Source organism: Rhinolophus ferrumequinum, chromosome 22 (assembly GCF_004115265.2).
Source record: "Rhinolophus ferrumequinum isolate MPI-CBG mRhiFer1 chromosome 22, mRhiFer1_v1.p, whole genome shotgun sequence".
In the NCBI taxonomy this organism is placed as follows: Eukaryota; Metazoa; Chordata; class Mammalia; order Chiroptera; family Rhinolophidae; genus Rhinolophus; species Rhinolophus ferrumequinum.
In genome coordinates this window covers 651329-673362 of record NC_046305.1, presented here as the reverse complement: position 1 = coordinate 673362, position 22034 = coordinate 651329, and the positions used below count along the sequence as shown (strand labels likewise).

At 52.9% G+C, this 22034-nt stretch overlaps 1 protein-coding gene across 1 annotated transcript; it reads left to right on the top strand.

Moving 5' to 3' along the window:
• The first annotated feature begins 107 nt into the window (after window positions 1–107).
• UBQLN4 (ubiquilin 4) lies at window positions 108–14454 on the top strand. The gene is made up of 11 exons (XM_033092193.1): window positions 108–307; window positions 1758–1909; window positions 2279–2496; window positions 2957–3219; window positions 4708–4866; window positions 8241–8466; window positions 9524–9663; window positions 10175–10258; window positions 10358–10473; window positions 10669–10855; window positions 12741–14454. The coding sequence occupies exons 1-11, from the start codon at window positions 200–202 to the stop codon at window positions 12891–12893; spliced, it is 1806 nt and encodes a 601-aa protein (XP_032948084.1). The 5' UTR covers window positions 108–199; the 3' UTR covers window positions 12894–14454.
• Window positions 14455–22034: the final 7580 nt, after the last annotated feature.

Here is a 22034-nt window from a genome sequence, read left to right as displayed (position 1 = left end):
GGACACTGCTGCAGTGGCCCCCCCAGTCCGCCCGGGGCGCTGTGGCTGCGGCTGGTCCGGAGGGGGCGGTGAAGCCTTGGGGAGGGGAGGGGAGGAGAGGGGAGTGTTGGAGGCGCCGGAGCCTAGCCGGGCCGGCGGGGCGGGCGGGGAGGAGGAGGAGCCGGAGCGGGCTGGCGGGCGGCCGGGTGGCGGCGGCGGCATGGCGGAGCCGAGCGGGGCTGAGACGAGGCCCCCCATTCGGGTCACCGTCAAGACCCCCAAGGACAAGGAGGAAATTGTGATCTGCGATCGAGCCTCGGTCAAGGAGGTACTACGGTCGTCGGGGGGAGCGCGGAGGAGGGGTCCGCGAAGAGAGGGGGGTGGCTCGGGACTGCCGGGCGCAAAGAAGGGCCTGGGAGAGGAGGGCGGGGGCCCAGACGGCACTCGGAGGAGCGAGAAGGGAGGAGAGGCGGGTCAGGGGCGTCCTGCGAGGGTAAGTTGGAGGAGCATGGCACGCGTGTTGGGGAAGGGAGGCCGGGGTTTGCCTTGTGGCCTGGACTGGGGGCGTGGTGGAGAGAGGGGAGGGGGACACCTTGCGCAGGGAAGGGGAAGGACCCTGGGCTTGCGCCCCGGTTACTTATGGGGGTTCGGGGCGCCGAGGCAAAATGGGGGCCGGGCATGGTGCTGAGCCGGGAGAGCGCGCGGGGGACGCCGCGGAGACCTCGGGTGCCTACTGTGCGCTTGGGAGGACGCCCCGCCTTCTTCGCCGCCCCGGCAGTGGGGGGAGGATTTCCTTCTGCCCAGATCCTTCCTGCGCTTTCCAATCCAGGTGGTTACATTTGGTTCTCAGCCCTCCGGGATTTACACAGTGTGCAGTAGGTGCTCAATAAAAACGTATCCGATGAGGGAGTGTTGCCTGGGTTCGCCACCCCCCTGTGGCTGCTCCAGAAATTCACATGGGCGGGGCTTAAGATAGGCCATCTGGTTGGAAGGGAGGGATCTGGAAGCTGCCTGGCTTTGCAAGTGCACTGGTTTGGGAGCGCTGATAGATTTGGGAGTCTAACTCTTCCCAAGCCAGCCTTTAGTACCCTCGCTGCCCACCCCCGACCCCCAACCTTATAAAATGGCTATATTCCGTAATTTAAATCCTTTTCTCTGCAAAGCTGGATTTGAAATCAGCTGTAATTGAGAGGCAGTGTGTTTGGTTAAGAGCCTGGGCTTTGGTGTGGAGACCTGAGTCCAGTCTGCGGCGTGCAAGTCACCTACCTGCTCTGCTGCTCAGTTTCCTCGTCTTTCTAATAGAGATGATGACTATTGTGTATCTCATAGGACCTAGACACTTAACTCGTGAATAGTTAGTGCCGGTATAATAACTGGGCTCCTTGTGTTGTAGTTGTTAGAAGCACTTTGGGAATGAAGAGGGGAGAGAAACTGGGGGTGTGAGACGAGAAGGCTGAGGGAGACTGGGCCTGGGTCCAAGGCTGCTGAAGAGTGCTGCCCAGGCAGTACCCTCAGGGACCTGGGCAGAGGGACTGGGGCAGGGGGACAGGTAGCAGAAGGGCTTCTTGGGATGGGAAGCCCTGGGCTGATTGAGGGAGGAGCCTCTCATTGGTCCATCGCCTTGGTTAACAAAGGAGCTGCTTATGGCAGTTGGAGCGATGGAGTGAAGACTGCAAGGGGGACGTCCCACACCTAGAGGTGGCAGCCGAAGAAGGCAGAGGCTCTTGATGGGCGGAGCCCAGGCAGCCTCCACAGTGACCTCTGCCTCTTGATCACAGTTCAAAGAGGAAATCTCACGGAGGTTTAAGGCACAGCAGGATCAGCTGGTCCTGATCTTCGCAGGCAAGATCCTCAAGGATGGGGACACACTGGACCAGCACGGGATCAAGGATGGGCTCACTGTCCATCTGGTCATCAAGACCCCTCAGAAGTAAGTTCAGGAGAGGAGCAGGCCGAGCTTCTCATTGGCCCACCTTGCCCCATCTGATACTTTCTCGCCCATCACTCAGCTCTGCCCGTGGAAGGTGGCTCCTGGGTGGTTTGCCAGGCAGGCCTGTGATCTCACCTGCAGGGGACTTAGGTCTCCCAGAATGCCCTGAAGACACCCGATGCTGGCTCCTTCTTCCCTCTGTCCGATTTATAACTGCCCCCCCCTGCCCCCGGCATCACCCCACCCCAGCCTCGGGGTTGCTTAGGACGCAGCGTGGGTTTGGGCAGTAGCTGCACAGCAAACACGGAGAGGGTTGCCTTCCCTCTTCCTGCCTTCATGGAAGCTAGGATCTTCTTTCTCTGTCGTCAGGGCTCAAGATCCGGCTGCCACCACTGCTTCTCCCCCCTCCACTCCAGACCCTGCCTCAGCACCCTCCACCACACCCGCCTCACCTGCCACCCCTGCCCAGCCCTCCACCTCTGGCAGTGCCACTTCGGATGCTGGCAGTGCAAGCCGGAGAAGCAGTGGAGGGGGGCCCTCCCCAGGGACTGGGGAGGGCCCTCCCAGTGCTACTGCATCCATACTCTGTAAGCCCTTAGGAAGGAGGACACTGTCCTGTTTGGGGGTTGGGGAAGACCCAAGGGGTCTGATGGGGAGAGGGTACCTGAGCCACATGGGGGACGAAAGCTAGCCTATGAGAGCTTCCCAGAGGAGGGAAGCATGGCTAAGTGTTCAGAGTGAGGGGAGAAATAGTGCTGGGGATTTGGGGGACCCTGGGTGAGCATATTGGAGTTAGGGGTACTCAGCAGGCCATCGGTGGTCACACCTGTGCTCAGGACTGTGCCTGGCTCCCAGCCTCTGCCACCAGAGGGCTCAGCCCGATAGGCTGACGTCTCTGCCAGCAGTGGGTCTGGGCTGGGCAGCGGGGATGATTAGAAAAGGGAGATGCAAGAAGCGGGGGGCCCATCCCGAAGACCTGAACTCCGTGGCTCTGGCCAGGTGGGGGCAGGGCTCCTGTGGCCGACTGTGACCTCGCCCTCCCCGCAGCTGGCTTTGGGGGCATCCTGGGCCTGGGTAGCCTGGGCCTGGGCTCCGCCAACTTCATGGAGCTGCAGCAGCAGATGCAGAGGCAGCTGATGTCGAACCCCGAGATGCTGTCGCAGATCATGGAGAACCCGCTGGTCCAGGACATGATGTCCAACCCCGACCTGATGCGTCACATGATCATGGCCAACCCCCAGATGCAGCAGTTGATGGAGCGCAACCCCGAGATCAGCCACATGCTCAACAACCCCGAGCTCATGAGGCAGGTGGGTGCGTGCGCGGCGTTGGCGGGGTGGGGGGTCCAGCACCCCGGTGCCTGCCCGGCCTGGTCCCACATTGTCCTGCCTTGACCTGGGCGTGCAGTCGTTCAGCAGCACACGGGGAGTCCAGTGATGCAGACATGGGCCTGGCCTTGCAAGAGCTGCTCGTGTCAAAGGAAGTGGGACGAGTCAGCAGGCAGTTGTAATATAGTGTGGTCGCCACGACCGCAGAGCTAGTCACAGGATCCCCGAGGAGCACATGGGGGGTCCTAATCCTACCCCGGGGCTCCAAGGGGGCCTCCTAGAGGAAGTGTCACCCAAGCTGAGACCCAAAGAAGGAAAAATAAACCAGAGGAAGAAAAAAAGAAGAGTGTCCAGGGCTGAGGGACAGCAGCACGCAAAGGCCTGGGAGTAAAAGATCACGGGGTGTCCCAGGAGTGCTGTGGCTGGCCAGGGCTGGGTGGGGAGGGGAGACCCAGGGGACGCAGTTTTGTGTCAGTCTCTGGGAGCTCCGTCTCATGGCCCAGCCCAGCAGGGAACAAGGAAAGACTGTCTCAGCTGAGTTGTGGACACCGTGCTGGACCCAGCAGAAGGTAAGTTCCATCAGGGCAGAGATTTGCAAGTGTCCTCTTCACTGTCCAGGACAGTGCCTGGGTCCCGGCAGTCACTCAGTGAATGCTCCCAGATAGCTGCTTCTGGACTACGAGTCAGAGTCTCATCTTAGGCGTAGGGTGCTTAGACGAGGCAAGTGTGGAGCAAATTTGGGAAGAAGGACAGGGAAGGCATTCCGAGTTGCATGGGAACAAGAAGAAGTCATGCTCATTTTCTCTCGTGCACTGCTGTCCTCCCGAGTTGACACAGACCACGCCTTATCGAGAGAGAGCCATTTGCTCTAAAGAGAAAACCTCCATGTTTCTCGGTCTTTAGTCAGGCCAGAGACCGGGGGTGGGATGAGAGGGTGTTGGTAGCGTTGTCTCAGCTTGAACCCTTTCCCTCTCCAATCTGTCACTGACCGGAAGCACAGGATGGCCTTGGTTGGACAGACCTGGCTCCACCACTGACTGGCTGTGTGTCCCCAGCAGTGAGTCACTGAACCTGTTTTCTCATCTGCAACATAGGGAGATAAATACCTCCCTGGGATGGTTATGGTGGGCATTAAATGACTTGAATTCTGTAAATTACTTAGACCAGTGCCTGTGTGTCATAGGTGCTCGATGGATGTGAATTCCCACTTGGACGTCCTCCCCTTTTTCAGATCCCTTCTTGCTTAGTTTCCTTGTGCTCCCTAATACTCTGTGGACCCCCTGGACCTGCGGGAGGGCAGCTGCTGCCCTCACCCTTTATGGGATCACTGCCCTCGCTAAGAAAAGCCAAGCAGAATGCCCACAGGGAGGAAGTTCCTCAGGCAGGCGCTGGGCCCGCCCGCCTGATGCAGGCCACCTCCTGGGCTCGATGCTCCTGGTTCCAGGGCCCTCTGTCTCGCTTCTCCCCCAGACGATGGAGCTCGCTCGGAATCCAGCCATGATGCAGGAGATGATGCGGAACCAGGACCGGGCCCTCAGCAACCTGGAGAGCATCCCTGGGGGCTACAACGCTCTCCGCCGCATGTACACGGACATCCAGGAGCCCATGTTCAGTGCTGCCCGGGAGCAGGTGGGGCCGGAAGTGGAGGTGGGCGGGGGGAGGGGGGGCGGGCATCTGGGCTCCAGACTCCCTAGCCCGACCCAGGCGAGCCTGGGGTGCTATCCACTCCTCTTTCCTTTCCCAGCCCCCCAAGGGTGGGCCTTGGCTCGAAAACCGTTCTCACAGTGACAGCCAGGGATGGTCCCAAGTCGTCCAGGGCTGAGGCGCAAGGGCTAAAGGTAGCAGAGTTAGTTGCGCAGGGAGGTGGGTGAGGTGTGGAGTCCACGGCACTTGCCGTGGGCCTGACAGACCTCTTGCACCAGGGGCTCACAGGTTGTGGGGCCGGCCTGGGGTCAAACAGCCAACCCTCGCACAGTGTCTCAAGTGTGGTCCCCGAGTCACCTGCGGTGGGTCACGTGGAGAGCTTATTGAGAATAAGATTCCTAGTCCCCACCTTGGAGCTACGTACCAGCCCCAGCTCTGGAATCAGCCTCTGAGAATATGCACTTTTAAAAATGCTTTATCAATTCTTTCCAAATGCATAACCAATGTAGATAAAAATAGCCTCTGTATCTGCGTTGCCATATATATAAATAGATTCAGGGCCTTTTTTGGTTCTTTATTTTTAAAGTTTAATTTACACTGAATACTTTATGCATTTACATGTTTCAAAATTCAAAAGGTGTGCAGAGGAAACAAAAGGGTATTTTAAAAATAGGGAAAGGTATACGAGCTCAAAGAAGTATACAAGAGAGACCCTTCTGTTTTCATATACCAACCACCTCTTTCCTACCTGAGAAGTCACGAATGTTGCTGTTGTGGACATTTTCTAGACGTATTTAATATTTGCAAATAAGACATTTCAGATGGAATTGCAGCCTTCACCTAGCCCTCTCCCATTGTCCGGCTTTCTTTCCCTCCACAGCTAACTACCACCCTGGAGTTGGTGTTTGTCGTTTTGATTCTTTTATTACCTATGCACGTAGTTGTAAATACTCGATAGCATTGTTTTGCACATTTTTCTACCTTATAGATGTGGTATCATGCTGCCCATATAATTTTTAATTTGCTGTTTAAACGATTTAAAAACATTTAATTGAAGGATAAAACGGCGACAGGAAGTACACATATCATAAGTGTACAGCTTGATGGATTTTCACAAACTGAACATCCCTTCCAGGTGGGAAGGTGGCATCTCACGTTATTTTTTTTGCTGTGGAAAGGAAAAAACACCACGTCTTGGGTGGCCCATGCTATTCCCACGCTGTCTCTGTCCTGCACCAGGTCTCCACAGATGAGTATGTGTCTTGCTGACTCTACTCGGCCCCACTGGTCTGTCTGTCTGTCGGTGCAGTGATACCACGTCTTAATAAGCCTGGGCATCCGGTGGCATGAAACCCACCCCACCATCATCTTCACCAGCATCTTCATTTGTTTTGGCGTTGCTCTTTCAAATTACTGTTTGTAGGGATCCACTCTGAATTTTTAAAGGACTTTTGGGTTTATTTTAAATTCTATTTAAGTAATTACAAATAAATATGCATCGGAGTAACGCATTCACCTAGCTAAAAAAAAAAAAAAAAAAAAGCAAGTAGTTAAGAGAGGCTTATAACAAGCACTCCAGCTAATTCGGAGGGACCCTAAGGTGTGAGAACCACTGGTTTAGCGCACAGAACTGGTTTAGCATTTGGCGTCAGCAAACCTGGCTTCAGATGCCTGCGGTGCCGTTTCCTGGTGATGGGATTCTGAGCGCGTTGCCTGACCCACCGATCTGGTCCTCGGCGCCCGGATGTTATAGCTGGTGGTTCTCAGTCATTTCCGTCTCAGGGTCCCTTTATACTCTAAAGAATTACTGCGGGTCCCAGAGAGCTTTGGTATTCACTGTGTCTGAAATTAAAATGAAGAGATTTTAAAAATATCTATTAATTCATTTAAAAATAATAAATCCGTTGTACGTGAACATAAATAGCATTTTCTTTTGAAAATAACTTTACGGAGAAAAGAGGGACCTTGCTTTCCATTTTTGCAGCTATAAGACTGCTGGATTCTCAGGTCTGCTGCATTCAGCCCGTTGCACTGTCACACGTTATATAGCTTTTGGAAAACTCCAGTCAGTACTCACAGGAGAAGGAAAGTGCAAACGGCAAATAACATTTTGGAATTATAAAAACAGTTGCGAACCTTGCAGGGGTCCTAGGACCACACTTGGAGAACTGGTGTATTAGAGGGATACTGTAAACATTCAAATGAATGTAGCAGGCACATAGTAGGTGCTCAATAAATGGCAGCTGTTACCCTGACAGGCAGTTCAGGAAGAGATTTGGTCCTTAGGGTGCACCAGGAGGAAGAACGCAGGGCCCAGGACCAGGAGGGGTTAGGTGCCAGGCCGGTGAGCAGAACAGGAAATCGGAAATGGACAGACTGAAGCTGTGGTGCCCGGACCCTGGCATCTGCTGAGGTGAAGGAACCAAGCTCAGAGCAGGGCAGTCCCCGATCAGCCCTGGTTCCCGTGACCCACTCTGAATACACAGGGAACGTGACTGGATGTGAAACCCCATGGTGGGGAGGTGCTGAGGCTGCTGAGAGACCTGCTTAGGTCCTGACCACCTGGGGACTCAAGACAGGGGAAACGGGCCTGGGATGTCCCTTGGACAGATTTTTCCTGGGAGCTGGCGGGTCCGGAGAGGGGAGGTCCAGGGGCCACCTTGAACAGCACGCCATATGATGGGTGCAGACCCTGAGCCGGTCCTGAGTGACACAGTGGGAGCTGGTGCTGAGGGGGACTTTGGCTGAAGCCGCCTGTCCGGGGAGGTAGGCCGTGGAGGGAGGGAAGGAGGAGATTGGAGACGGAGGGAGGGTGTGCCCAGCTGGCGATGTGTGCCATTGTGCCCCTGGAGGGGCAGCCCACTAGGGGACCCAGGCATTCAGGGAGCGGCTCTGGGGAGTCCCATCCGACCAAGGTGGTCGGGGACAGGGAAGCTGGGTCAATTCAGGGTTAATGTAAAAGCCAACAGTTACTTACTGAGCGCCTAGAGAGTCAGGAACGGGGTGCAAAGGTGCGCCCCACGTTGTCTCCAGCCCTGAGGAGCTGAGGAAGGCAGGGTCTCCCTGCACACTGGGAGTGGGTGTGAAGCCCTGTGGAGCACACGGGATTGCAGCCCACGTGCTGAGAGCCACTGGGAAGGTGGGAGGGCTCAGTGGTTAGCAGCAGCCAGCTCCCACCCTGCAGGACAGGGGCGCGCTGCCCATTGTGGGGCTCCCCATCCAGCTGAGGGCCTCGGAGCTCTGAGATCTCTCTCCCTTTCCTGGGGAAGGGGAGGCTGTCAGGTGAGAGGAAAGAAAGGGCGGAGCCCTTGCCCCTGATTTGTTTCAGTCCTTAACCCGAAACCTTTCCCTCCTCCCAGTTTGGCAACAATCCTTTCTCTTCCCTGGCCGGGAACTCCGACAGCTCGTCCTCCCAGCCTCTGCGGACTGAGAATCGAGAGCCCCTCCCTAACCCCTGGAGCCCCTCGCCCCCCACCTCCCAGGCCCCCGGGTCCGGTGGGGAGGGCACCGGAGGATCGGGGACCAGCCAGGTGCACCCGACAGTCTCGAACCCCTTTGGGATCAATGCGGCTAGCCTGGGGTCAGGTATGTCCTGGGGTGGAAGGAGCTTAGTGGGGTCCCCATGGCTGTCCCTCAGGCCCAGGACTGAATGGGGTTCACACTGCTCCAGAATATTGAAGACAGAGGTGAGACTGTACTGAAGCCACAGGGAGGGCTCTGCAGCCTGGGGTCACGGCCCCACCCCTGAGAGGGTGACGGCTGGTTCTGGCCATGTCCTCATGTCCCCGGGAGTGACCTAAGTAGTGACTTGTGGATAAACCAGACCCCACCTAAGCTCTTTCGGCATGACGGGGAATGGGGGTGTGGGAGAGGAATCAGGGCAGACCTGGGGACATGTGAGGCTGGGGCAGAGGGATATGCAGGCTGCCCTGTACAGAGGCGCAGGTTGCGCACTGCTCAACCCCGGGGCCTGCCCCATTTGTCTGAACTCTACACAGGACCCTGGGGGTGTGTTTGGTAGATGCCCTGATTTCTTTGTACCCTGGGGGACATCTCATCGCAATTGGGAAAGTCCCTTTTCCTCTATGTGCATCACTTCCCTTTTTTTATAAAATAGGGGACTTGAACCTGATCCTGGGTTCCAAGTTGTGCTCCTGAGTCCCAGGGGGTCTAGGCCATCTCCAGGATGAGGGAGGACCAAGCGAGAGAGGCTCCAGGCCTTCTCCGGCTCCAACCAGACCGTTGACTTACTTGGTTTCTGAGTGGGATTTGCTTTGAGGAAAGGGTCTTTGCCACTAAGACAAGTTGGAAAACCATTGATCTTGGTGATTTTAGTCAGATCCTTTCTGAGTCGGATGTTATCGTGGCAGGAACAATCCAGAGGGGCAGGAATCAGACCCAGTTTCCAAGTGGCTCATCCTTAGCAGGGTCTATGGGAAAGGGGCCAGGCCAAAGCAGGGCAAGATGACCTTGGAGTCAGGAGAGCCCTGGCCCACGCCCGGTACCTGGGTGGCCATTGTACCGTTGCCTTTCTGAGTCTTGCAACCACTCAGTGTGTAAAGGAAGGTAGACCCGCAAGGCCGCTGGTTTCCATCGGGACCCCTTTTCTCCTGTCTGGTTTCTCTTTTCCTGCTTGGTGTAGGGATGTTTAACAGCCCGGAAATGCAGGCCCTGCTCCAGCAGATCTCAGAGAACCCCCAGCTGATGCAGAACGTGGTCTCCGCCCCCTACATGCGTAGCATGATGCAGACGCTGGCCCAGAACCCCGACTTTGCCGCTCAGGTATGGAACTGGCCCCGGGGCGGTGGGGGGTGTGTGTGTGTGTCCATTGGGTGTGGTTACTCGGGACCAAAACACTCCAGACACAGCCTGCCTGTGTCTGTAGGTCAGGCTCCCCCCCTTCCCAGCTGTGTGAGCTAATAAGCAAGTCGTTGAACCTCCCAGTTTCCTTGTCTGCAAACTGGTAATAACAGCAATTCCTCGTAGACTGGTGAGGATTACGGGAGTCGGTGCATAGGAAGTGCTTTGAGCTCGGCACATGGTAGGCACCGTGCCCTTGGGGTTGTCAGCCCTCGACATCGTCACACGCAGGGCTGAGCAGCCTGGCTCCTGACACTCCTCATTGCCTGGAGTGTCGTTCTGTTCCCTCTCACTGTCCCACTTAGGTTGTCAGGACACTTAGGGGTCTGGCCAGATCTCCTGCAGGGGTAGTGGTGCTGAGGGAGGCAAGGCTGTGGGGGAATTCCCAGGGTGGCTAGGCCCTGGCCTCCCCCAACTACCTTGACCCTGGCAGATGATGGTGAATGTGCCGCTGTTTGCGGGGAACCCCCAGCTGCAGGAGCAGCTCCGCCTGCAGCTCCCCGTCTTCCTGCAGCAGGTGAGTGAGGAGCCTGAGCCCAGAGGGAGGGCCTGCAGGGAGCCTCAGGGTGCAGGCTGCCCCCTGCCCATTACTGCCTCTCTGCTCCTTCCCCACTAGATGCAGAACCCGGAGTCGCTCTCCATCCTCACCAACCCCCGTGCCATGCAGGCGTTGCTGCAAATCCAGCAGGGGCTGCAGACCTTGCAGACCGAGGCCCCCGGGCTGGTACCCAGGTGAGGGTAGGGGCAGGTGGGCAGTGAGGTTCTGGCTCCGGCTCCCCTCGACCCCTCCCTCCACCACTCAGACCAGCCGTTGTGTCTCTGAGGGTCCGTTTTCCTGTTTCCTCTAACTACTTTTCCTTCTGGACCTCATGTTCCCATCCCTTTCTCAGAGGCCATCTCCCACCTCTTGGTCTCTCCCGCCCGCAGCCTTGGCTCCTTCGGGATGTCCCGGACGCCTGCGCCCTCGGCAGGCGGCACCGTGGGGCCTGTGCCTGAGGCCCCCACCTCCTCGCCGGCCCCGCCGGCCACATCCTCTCCCGCTGGGGCTCCCAGCGCCCAGCAGCAGCTTATGCAGCAGATGATCCAGCTTTTGGCAGGAAGTGGAAACTCACAGGTACACGGGGCAGTGGGGCGGGGGCCGACTGCCGCTTCCAGCCTGGCGGTGTCAGGGGTCGCAGCAGAATAGAGACAGAATAGAGAGCAGGCTTTGGTCAGCCAAACCTGGTGTTAGCTCCTGGCCGGCACTTTCCGGCCCTAGGCAAGTTGCCGGTGGGGGTCGTTCCATTCCCACAGCTGTAAAATGGAGATGAAAATCGTAATAGCCCTTAGCATGTGCTTACAGAGAAGAGCTCATTCCTGTATTCCTCACAACTGCCGTATGATAATTTCTGGGTTACAAAAGGGGAAAACGAAAGCCCAGAGAGGTGCAGTGGCTTGCTCATCACCTCGCTGGGACGTAATGGAGCCAAGATTCAAACCGAGGCATGCCGGCTCCAGAATTTATACCTTATCCACTGTCTTATACCACTTCTGCTTCTATCAAAGGGTTCTTTTGCTAATTAGAGCAGTCTCCATCTCTGAGACTAGAGAGGAGGATTCTGGGAGGTGAGCTGACTAGAGCCCTGGGCCACAAAGTGAAGGCCAGGTGTTTAGGGAAGGAGTGAGGGTGACCTTGGTGAGCCCCTTAACCTTTCTCCGGCCTCCATGACTCATCTGGGAAAAGCCTTTCAGCAGAAATGTGTGCCCAGCTCAGGGCGAGGCAGCCCGTGCTAGGGCCGGGCCAAGTGATCGCCAAGGCCTGACTGGGTTTAAGCTGGCTTAAACCATGGATGGCACTGAGAAGATGCACAAAGGGCCGGACGGTGCTTTTGTTCTGTCAGGGGTCCTCTGTGACCCTCGGCAGGTCCTTTCCTTCCCTGGATCGCACTCCTTCTGTCAGCAGCCACCTGGCCTGTGATGTCTGGGCTCCTTCCAGCTCTGAGAGTCTTCTGTCCTCTGGGCTGGCACTTCCTCAGCCTCTCAGAAAACACTTCCAGGAGACATTCACAGGAGTGTCAGACAGGAAAAATCTTCTTTTTTTGTTAATAACTGTGCTTGTTGATTGGCTAAAATTAAACAGGTTCTGTCTTTCCTGGGGCCCTTCTCTGGCCTTTCAGATGGCTGTATGTGTGATGGTGGCCAGGAGGGGTTCAGCATGCACCTTATCGACTGCAGAGCATTTAGCTTTTGGGGTGCTTGTTAAAACCTCCAGACTGGGGCCTTCCCCGGTGGCTCAGGCGGTTAGAGCTCCATGCTCCTAACTCCGAAGGCTGCCGGTTCGATTCCCACATGGGCCAGTGGGCTCTCAACCACAAGGTTGCCAGTTCAATTCCTCGAGTCCCTCCAGGGATGGTGGGCTCCGCCCCCTGCAACTAAGATTGAACACGGCACCTTGAGCTGAGCTGCCTCCCAGATGGCTCAGTTGGTTGGAGCGCGTCCTCTCAACCACAAGGTTGCCAGTTCGACTCTCGCAAGGGATGGTGGGCTGCGCCCCCTGCAACTAACAACGGGCAACTGGACCTGGAGCTGAGCTGCGCCCTCCACAGCTAAGACTGAAAGGACAACAACTTGACTTGGAAAAAAGTCCTGGAAGTACACACTGTTCCCCAATAAAGTCCTGTTCCCCTTCCCCAATAAAATCTTTAAAACAAACAAACAAACAATAAAACAACAATCTCCAGACTGTTGATGGAAAGCCGTTAGGAAGACAGGCTGATCGAGGCCTATCTGTTACTTTGAAATTTTAAGAAAGATAACCCCTGCCTTATTATTACACAGTTGTTTAGTGACTTGGGGCGCAGGGCTCCTTGGCCCGTTTGCAACCCACGCTTCCCTGCCCCACTGGTTGACTCAGGACGTTCGAGAAGACCTACTGGTTGTCTTCTCTCCATCAGAAGCCCCCAGCTGCCGATAGGCCCCGCTCAGTCTTGCACCCACTTCACGAAGCCTGTCCCCTGCAGGTGCAGACGCCAGAAGTGAGATTCCAGCAGCAGCTCGAGCAGCTGAACGCCATGGGCTTCATCAACCGCGAGGCCAACCTGCAGGCCCTGATTGCCACAGGAGGGGACATCAACGCGGCCATCGAGAGACTCCTGGGCTCTCAGCTGTCTTAATCCTGCAGCCTGCCGCCTGGTCTCCCTCCCTGGATGCCAGCCGGTGGTTCCTGTCAGCCCCTCCCTCCCCTCTTCAGCTCGTCATCCCTTCCATCTTCTCCCCTGTCCCCTCCAGACAACAGGGTGGCTTTAGAGGCATCGGTGGGCCCCGACCCCGTAGCGCTGAGAACTTTGGTTCTACTTCTGCATCTCTTACAGACTCTCCTCTCCTGCTTCTGCCTGAGCAGAGTTGTTTAAACAGTTTTCACACTTTTGCTGATGGGCCCCACAGCTGCCTCCTGCAGTCTTTGAACTTCTCAGTGGCCGTGCAGAGTTGAAGGAGGAACTCGCACTCTGGTTTTACTGGAACAGGGTCTTCTGTCTGGATCACTCGAGTTTGCTTCTTGTGTTTACTTCTGGTAACTCTCTTCTTTCTCTCCCCAGCCCCTCCCTGCCCCAGCCTAACCAGCGCTAGGATGTCATACTCGGAAGGAGGGCCGGGTGGAACAGGCTGGGGTTTTCTTCCTCACGCCTAGTCTGGTCAGCACGTTTTCAGGGGGTCTGTTGGGACTCCCAAGGGGAGATGCCTGGTCTCCCTGTCTGAAGAGGGAGATAAAGACAGCCCTGCAAACAGGAATTAACAAGCCCTGGGCCAGCCCAGGGGAGACTGGTGCAGAAGAGGCCACGAGGTTTCCGGAGGAAGGGAATGTGCAGGGAGCGGAAGCACTAGTTACTCTGTCAGATGGGAGAGTCCCGGCAGAGGACACTTAGAGACAGATACTCATGGAACTGGAGTTGAAAGGGGCTCAATGAAGCTAAACCGTGTGGCTCACAAGGGGTCACACTGGCTCCATTTCCTCAAACACACGTGCCGTGTACAATCTGACACATTTCCGTGAAGCCAGGGCCTGCCTGTGTCCTCAGGTACCAGTGATTTGAGCCCCCCACAAAAGACATGAAGTGGATTGGGGGCTGTGTGGGGTCGGTGGTGCATGCATGCACACATGTGTGTGGGAGTTAAGTGGGAGGGTGGATTCTTAGGTGATGTCTGCTTCAGAGCTCCCCCACCAGAGAAGGAGGCGGAAGGACCAGTCTCGGGCAGTAATACATACCACCCGGAGAGCTCGGCCCTGTGGCCCCTGGATGTGGCGTAACCCAAGGGTAGTATGGATACCCCGTCTGAAGCTGCCAGGGCTGTGATCAGCTCCCTTACACTCACTGCTTTCGGGGAATGGTAGAGGGTCTTTCCCTCCAGAGCCCCTGCCCTTTGAGTTCTTCACTGTTTCCCCCAGGCCAGAAAGTGCTGTTTGAGCAAGGAAAGGAGAGGGTGGCAGTGGCGCCTTTGATCTGGATTTGGGTATTGCTCTGTTGGAGCACAGGAGGCTCGTTTCACCTCCACTGCTGCTTAGCCCGGCTGTTAGGGCTATTAGGACCCGTGGCTGAGAATATGGAGGCCCGAGGAACAGAATTTCCTCCCCATGGGAAAGGGTCCCAAGCGATCCAGAGAGGATGTCTGCGTGGCTTCCCTCCCTCCTTCAGCTCCCACACTGGCCTTTGTAAATAAATGGTGTGGTCTTTGTTGTGAGGGTGTCTTTGTATTTGTTTTGCGTGGGAGGAGGCTGGCTGAAGAGGACTTGGTTTTAGAGGGTTTTCATAAAGTAGCTCTAGGGGAATGTGCAGTTGGGTTCAGTTACCACTGGTGCCGGGAAACATTGAGGGTTAAGGGCTAAGCGGTCATGGGATAGCTACAGCCCCTGATTTAGGAATGGGAAGGATTGCGCTCTTCCGTTCCCGTCCCCATTGGTCAGCCTGGGAGAGGAATGTATGAAGGTGTTGGGAAGATAGCTAGGTCATTACTTAAATCCTCTGACCTTTTGGCAAGACTGTCCTCTCCTTCCCTCAAACAAAAGGAGCAAAACGAACCTTTGCATCCAGAACGTATGCAGGTGGAGTTTAGTCGTTCTTGGTCTTGAGCCCTGAGACTAAACCTGTTTCTACCACTGACTATGTGGATTTGAGGAAGCCTTCATGTCTGAGGTTTTATCCCTTGTACAGTAAGGTCGTGTGCTGGAGTTCTGTGATATATGAATGATCCGTGGGTAAAAGGTTCCACTAGAGATCATGGTAGACTGGGTGTTTCAGACCAACTCGCACTAAAAATTCTAAAAACGGGTGACATACTTAAAAAGAAAAAAAAAATCTGAAAAACATCAAAGGGCCAAGATTGGCTTGAAATCCAGAGAGAGAAACCTATAGGCTGCCTTTGACCTGGGGGCTTTGGCTCACTGGGAAAATGCTGCTGAGAGGGTTTCAAGGGCCTCGAATGATGAAGCTAGAGGATCAAAAAATTGGAATCTGAGGACAGCTGAAGGTGGGTGTGCTAGTAAAGAGGATGCATCAGGGAACAGCCAATTCCATTCTGCCTCCTAGTCTCCCACCATTCTGACGGGTCCAGAAGTTCTCAAGCCTCAAACTTGGAATAAGATGATCCCAGATGCTTTGTAGAAATCTTGACTGTAACGTCAACCTAGACCTCAAAAATATTGTGATAAATAATTTTTCAACTACAGCATCAACCACAATAAAAATTAATCAAGCACTTTAAATGAAACCAAACAAATGACAGTAAGTAGACCCACGGCAATTCCATATATAGGAATTATGCAGAAATTAAAACAACGGTGCTTAGTGTTTCACCAAAATAAAAGCCAAACTTGGAAATTTCAGCAGCTATCTGAAACTACAAAAACGGACATAGCACAATTAGAAAAGGACCAAATAGGAATTTTAGCTAGAAAAACATAATAAGGTCTCAGTACCATATTTCCCCGAAAATAAAACCTAGCCAGACAATCAGTTCTAATGAGTCTTTTGGAGCAAAAATTAATATAAGACCCGGTATTATTTTACTATAAGACCCGGTCTTATATTAATTTTTGCTCCAAAGGACACATTGGAGCTGATTGTCTGGCTAGGTCTTATTTTTGGGGAAACACGGTAGATGGGTTTAACAGCAGATTAGACATGGCTGAAAGGAGGAATTGGTGGGTTCCAGAAATAGGTCAGAAGAGCTACACAGAATGAAACTTGGAATAATAAAGAGGATGGGAAATACAGAAAAGACCAAGTTGGGCTAACATTTAATTGGCGTCCCAGGAGAGGAGAGAAGGGAAGAAGCAATCGGAAGAAATAATGGCAGGATTATCTAGGCTTGATGAAAACCATCAATTGGCAGATTCAGGAAGCCTAATGAGTTAAAATGAACTTGCACGCCGCAAAAAGCAAAGGGAAAACGGTTTAAAGCAAGTAGAGAATAAAGACGGTTTATGTTCAAAGGAGCATACAACTCAGAATAACTCTTAATATATGCAAACTGAAAAAACAGATGTCGTTTGGGAAGTAGGAGATCCCAGGATGGAATGAAGAAGGTAGCCAAAGAATCTGTGTCACAAGGGTATGAAATAATGTCACCAAAGGGAGAAAGAGTGGGTGCTGGCCTCAGTAACTTGGAAATGAGTGGAATTTGCAAGACGAAAGGCAAAAGAAACTGCACATACTCTAGTAGGTACATGTCCCACGGATGTACTGCTAACAACTGTTACTATACGTGGACACTAGAACTGAACAATTGAGTCAGTGGTGGGAGCCAGGTGTCGCACTGTTGGAGTTCACAGGTAAGCAAGGGGGTGAGGCTAGAATGACGTATGTAGTAATGGATTGGAGGGGGAGACATGAGTATGAATTCCCCGAATGTGGGTTTGGCTGATGTTTTCTCATGTTCAGATGGATTTTGCATTTTGACAAGCATGTCCCAGAAGTGATGTGCCTTTTCAGCATGTCATATCAGGGTACACAGGTAATGCTCATCTCCATCACTCGGTTAAAAGGGTGTGGTGTCTGGTTTCCCCTCTGTAAGGTTATTACCTTTACCTCTATACTTAACAAATACCTTGAAGGAGATACTTTGAGACTATGCAAATATCCTGTTTCTCCTCAAATGTTCACTCCCTAATTTTAGCATCCATTGTTGGGTCTAGCTGCGATAATTGTGACTCTGGTGTTTTTAATAGTGCTTTTCTATTTACTTCACTCCTTCCATATTTGTTGGTTGCAGTTCTGTAAGGAAGAGCCGTCCTTTGTCCCCCATTTGTAGGTTTATTTTTATGCACTTTTTATTATAATACACTTTTCAAGCATACATGGGACATTTACAAAAATTAACCATATACTGCGAAATGCAACACATCCCGATAACTTATAACAGTTGCCCACACGGTGCCCTGCCCAGATTCTCTTTACTGGGCCATATGTCCTTTCCCCTCTGCTGTTGGGGTGATTGCTAACCGCTCACAGATAGCCTCTTCACCAGAAAACCGCCCTCAGTCAACAGGGTGGCCGCCTTGCTGGAGAATTTTCGCCACCCAACCTTGGGCAGCCCACAATGACTGACGGACAGGGCCTTACAAAAGGCCAAACCTTTGCCTCAAAAGTGTGACCAGTTTTGAGGTGTAACTCATGCCACAGAGCTCCCTGGGGTCAGGCCGAGGTGGACTCAGAGACCACATTCTTGCTTAGTTTGTCCCCTGCCCTCCCCTGCTCCCTCACTGTCCTCCCTCCCCAGGGCGGTCTCTCAATAATTCACCTGCACAGGGCCCTCCCTCTCAGGCTCCGCTTCTAGGGAACCTGACCTCAGACAGCCACAGTCCCTGATCTCTGACATTCCTTCGGAATTATTAGCATGGGGGCGGGGGGAGGAGGGGAAAGACCCCGGAGGGTAAGGGCCCCTCTTGTTGCTAGGGGCAATCACAATCTTAAAAATGGCTTCTGCATTCACTTTGGGCAAACAGTGTTTGTTCGTGTCTTACTGTTTGATACAATTAGAAGCTCAAATGCTTTATTTTAGAGCTGAGAGTCATTAGGAAGAAAATGACACAACTCTGGAGTTGAAAACCTGAAAAATTAAGCCTGAAGCCTCTTCCCTTAGTGACCTCAAGACTCTTTCTCTTCAGGGGGCTTCTCAGAAATCCAGGCCTCAAGGGTTTAAAAAGCCGCCTCAAACCTCCCTCTCAAGGTCTCACCCACCCACAGGCTAACCCCGTGTCTTAGAGATGGAAATTCATACCGAGTTATAAAAGATGAGAAGATGTTCAGAGAGAGAAAGAGGGAGAAGGGTAAGAAGAAAGTGGATACATGTACCAAAAAGAAAAAAAGGTCAAGAAAGAGAACGACCTGGAATCATCAGGCTCATACATGCCATCCACAAAAACGAAATGTGCTTTATGTACACGCTGAAGGATTACACGCTCTGTTCTCCTGGCTTCTGCCCAGACCTTCCCTTGGAGTCTCCCCAGGGGCTCATTGCGACCTTCCCTCACTAACAGAGCCTGGGACCATGCCACGCTCATCCAGATCCCTCCTTCCTACGGAGTCCAATGCCTCGTTTTCCCCCACCGACTTCTGCCACCTGTGGCAGCAGCTACACAGGTATTGGCAGAACCAGGCCAAACTCCAGGGGCATGACTGGGTCTGGGAGGTGGGTTTGCTCAAGCTACTTTCCAAGATGCTCACGTGCTCCCTGGGCCTCCGTGGGCGGATCCTGGAGTATAGGCGTGGCTTCCGGCTCATCCTAGGAGATTGCAAAGAGGTTGGGGCCCCCTCGGAGTTCTCGCCCTCATCATCCGTGTCATCCTCCTCTTCCTCCTTTCTCTTTTTTCTTCTCCCCATCTGGAAAACGACAACCTTGCTCCGCTTCTTCCTCTTGGACTGAGCAAGGCCGGCATCTTCTTCCTTGGGGAATCCGAGAGCAAGGAATGAAGTTGCTCTCCATTGACCCATCCCATTACACAGCAGACTTCTAGTGGTGGGGTGGGGGAGTGAGGCGGAGGAGGACAGATGGGAAGGAAAACTTAAGGCGAGCACCCACCGGCGTGTGCGTACAGGTGGGAAGCACAGATAACCGAAGACTGCGCCGCTTGAAGTAGACATTCACTTAAAATTACTAAAGAGAAGTTACAAAGCGGTGTCTGCAAAGGACAGAGGCATTTTCTGAATGCGTTAGAAGAGAGCTCATTATTTTGAAAGGATTCTGATGCAGATACTTTGATTCAATACTCATTTTAGAAGGCAGATAGTAACCCTCTAACTTATCAATTCTAGAAATACTGGTTGTTCGTATTTGGGGGTGATATGTTTATTGATTGTGGCAATGGCTTCACAAATATGTACACACATATGTCAAAACATCGAATAGTACGCTTTAAATATGTGAGGTTTATTGTGTGTCAATGATAGCTCAATAACAAAAAACATGGCTAGCATTTCAACCCTCCTCCAAATAAACAAAGAGTTTATACATCAAGTGTGCTTAACAGCATATAAATGTTGAAAGAATACCATGGGGGACTAATAAAAATGTGGTAGTAACTGGGGTAGCTATCTCTGTGCGTGAGATCTTGAATCAGACAAACTGAGCTCAGACTCTAGCGTGTTTACTTCCTTCTTAAATGCTCTTGGGAGAGTTACTTAACTTGCCTGTGCCTCAGTTTCTTCATCTGAAAAATGGGGATAATGACTATCTACTTTATAGCGTTGTAATGAGGTTCAAATGAGAGAGAAATTCTTGTAAAGTGGCATGTAGTAAGTACTCGATAAAGGTAAGTCGGGATTGCTATTACTGCTGGTATTTTTTTTTTCTGGAAGCAGTAAATTTGAGCCATGTTGAGTAAAGCAGTGAATTGGAAGGATGTAGAGAAGATACGGAAGATTGCCACAGGACACCTTAGGGGAGATCAGTGAGCTAAAATGCCCACATGGGTGTACAGCATGTGGAGGAAGGGGTGTGGAGCAGGCTACTCACACTCGTCAGTTCCAGGCTCCCTTGGTAGCCCAGGTCTTCAGTGACGCTATGGATGGACGTCAAGGATACATCCAAGTTGCTAGAGGAGGTACTTTTTGTCCCTGGGCCTCCCCAGGCTTCTTTGGTTTCCTAAGGGGGAGCAGAAGGAGAGGTCAGTGAGGAGCAGTGCAGGTCACAGGAGCAGAACCACCCTGCCCTTGCTCCTGCCTGCATCCCATCCTGCCCTCTTACCCTGAGAGTCGAAGATGAAGACACGTTCTCATTCCTTATCATTATCCTAAGGTTCTGGGATCACCAGTGCGATGAGACTCTGGCGTGCCCCTGCCCTCCCTCACCACACACTCTAATCCCCATGTCCTCACAGAAGTGGTTGTCATAGCGATAGGGAGGGTGGGGTCCCAGGACCACCGGTTCAAGAAAGGCTCCTGTGAAGGATGGGAGAGCTAGCGCGCATGTGCGCGCACGCACACTATTTCATTTTTCAGAAAGAGGAGGCTGGATATGCTCAACCCCCTCCCCTCAACCGCCATCACCGCGAATAGAAAGAAGATGGGGCTTAAGAAGAGAGACTGGTCAAATTTTGAAAATGGGACCAAAACCCTAAAGGGCATCTGGACATAACAGATGTAGATTTCAGCATCCACCTGGGAATGCGCGTGTGCGGGAGAGAAATTCAGCAGGAAGCACAAAATAGTCCACCACCCAGTTCCGGTGGCTGGGTCTGCATGAGACTTCAAGGGATCCCGGGCTTAGCGGGGACCTTTCCGTGTCCGTTTCAAGAACCGGAGCTCTCTGTCTGAGCCTCCCATCCGCTCCGTGTGGCGAGGCAGTAGCCAAGATTCCATCTTCCATACATCGTTCTTTTCCCTCCACACCTCCCTGGCGAAGCTTCTTTGGTCTCCCCTGCACACATTTATCGATCTAATGCAAGCTGCAATGCATGATCCTGGCAGGGTCCTAGGTTTGTTTTTGAGAGTCAGAAAGGGCATTTGGGGGGACATTGAATATAGACCATATGTTAGATAATAGCATCAGAGCAATGTCAAACTTCCTGGGCGTGGCAATGTCACTGCGGTTCTGAGAAAGTCCTGGTACCTGGGAGATCCGTGTTGAAGCTCACAGGGGTGAAGTATCATGTGCAGCTTTCAATCAAATGGTTCAAAAAATGTGTGGTTGAATGTGTAGTGTTTGTACATGTGTATAATGTACACAGGGTGCCAAAAATGTATCCGCATTTTAAGAAAGGAAAACACTGTATTAAAATTACGCTGATGGCAACCACTTTGAGCACTTCTTGTAATTGCAGAAGTCAAATGTGACTTGTATTCGTCTTTTGTTATTAGTACATATTTGAATATTACAATTTTAATAGTTTTTCCTTTCTTAAAATGTGTATACATTTTTTTGGCACCCTCTGTATATAACATCCATACATGCAGTAATTTATACATAGATAGAAAGCAAATGGGCAAGATGTTAGCAACTGCCAAATCGAAGTAAAAGGTAGACAGGTATTAATTGAACCGTTCTTTAAAGTTTCTATAGGTTTGAAGTTTTCCAAAATAAAACAATCGTGTGTGGGGGGGGCAGTTATTGAGCACCTACTGTGCTCAGCAGTGTTCTGGGCTCTGTAGCCCGGCCTTCTTTTCCAGCCTGTCCTGTTTCCAGCCAAACCTGACTACTACGTGGTCAGCAGTAGTGGTTTTCTCCTCTTGCTGCAGCTTAGTTCTGTCCTGTGAGTATTTATTTCTAGGATAGTCACTCAAACTGACACAAACTCTGGGTGTGTCCCCGCCCTCTAGATGCTCGCAATCCAGTGAAGGGACAGACGTGGCAACAAGTCATTTCACTACAGTGTGGTGGGTGCGGTGGCCGTGTGGGAACGCAGGGCAGGGGCCCGACGACACTGCCAGGTGTCCCCTTGTGTCTGGAAGAACGAGCAGGTGGGCACAACTGGGTATCTGGAAGAAAACAGACCCGTCAGGAGCTGACCATTAACGCACACAGACTCCTTGCCTGGGAGGGGAGACGTACATGTGCTCACTTCCTCCGAAAAGTTGCCTTCTGGAGTCACTTCTGCCTGCCTGGAGTAGACACTTGAAGTCCCTTCTCACAAAGAACCCTTCCGTTTCCCACCACTGGGCCCTTCTTCCTGCTGCTGCCCCTTGTGGTGAGGCGGGGTGATCACTGTTTCTGATTTGTCTTCTTCAGAGTGGCATCTACAAACCAAACAACAAGCAAGGCGCTGTCTTGCTCATAGAGACAGCCTCTCCAGCACAAAGATGCTGTGCTAGTTTGCTAACGTA

Coding starts and splice junctions, on each gene's coding strand:
- UBQLN4 (XM_033092193.1), top strand. CDS start 200: ATGGCGGAGCCGAGCGGGGCTGAGACGAGGCCCCCCATTCGGGTCACC. Junction 1,910..2,278: donor GTCATCAAGACCCCTCAGAA/GTAAGTTCAGGA, acceptor CTCTGTCGTCAG/GGCTCAAGATCCGGCTGCCA. Junction 9,664..10,174: donor ACCCCGACTTTGCCGCTCAG/GTATGGAACTGG, acceptor TGACCCTGGCAG/ATGATGGTGAATGTGCCGCT.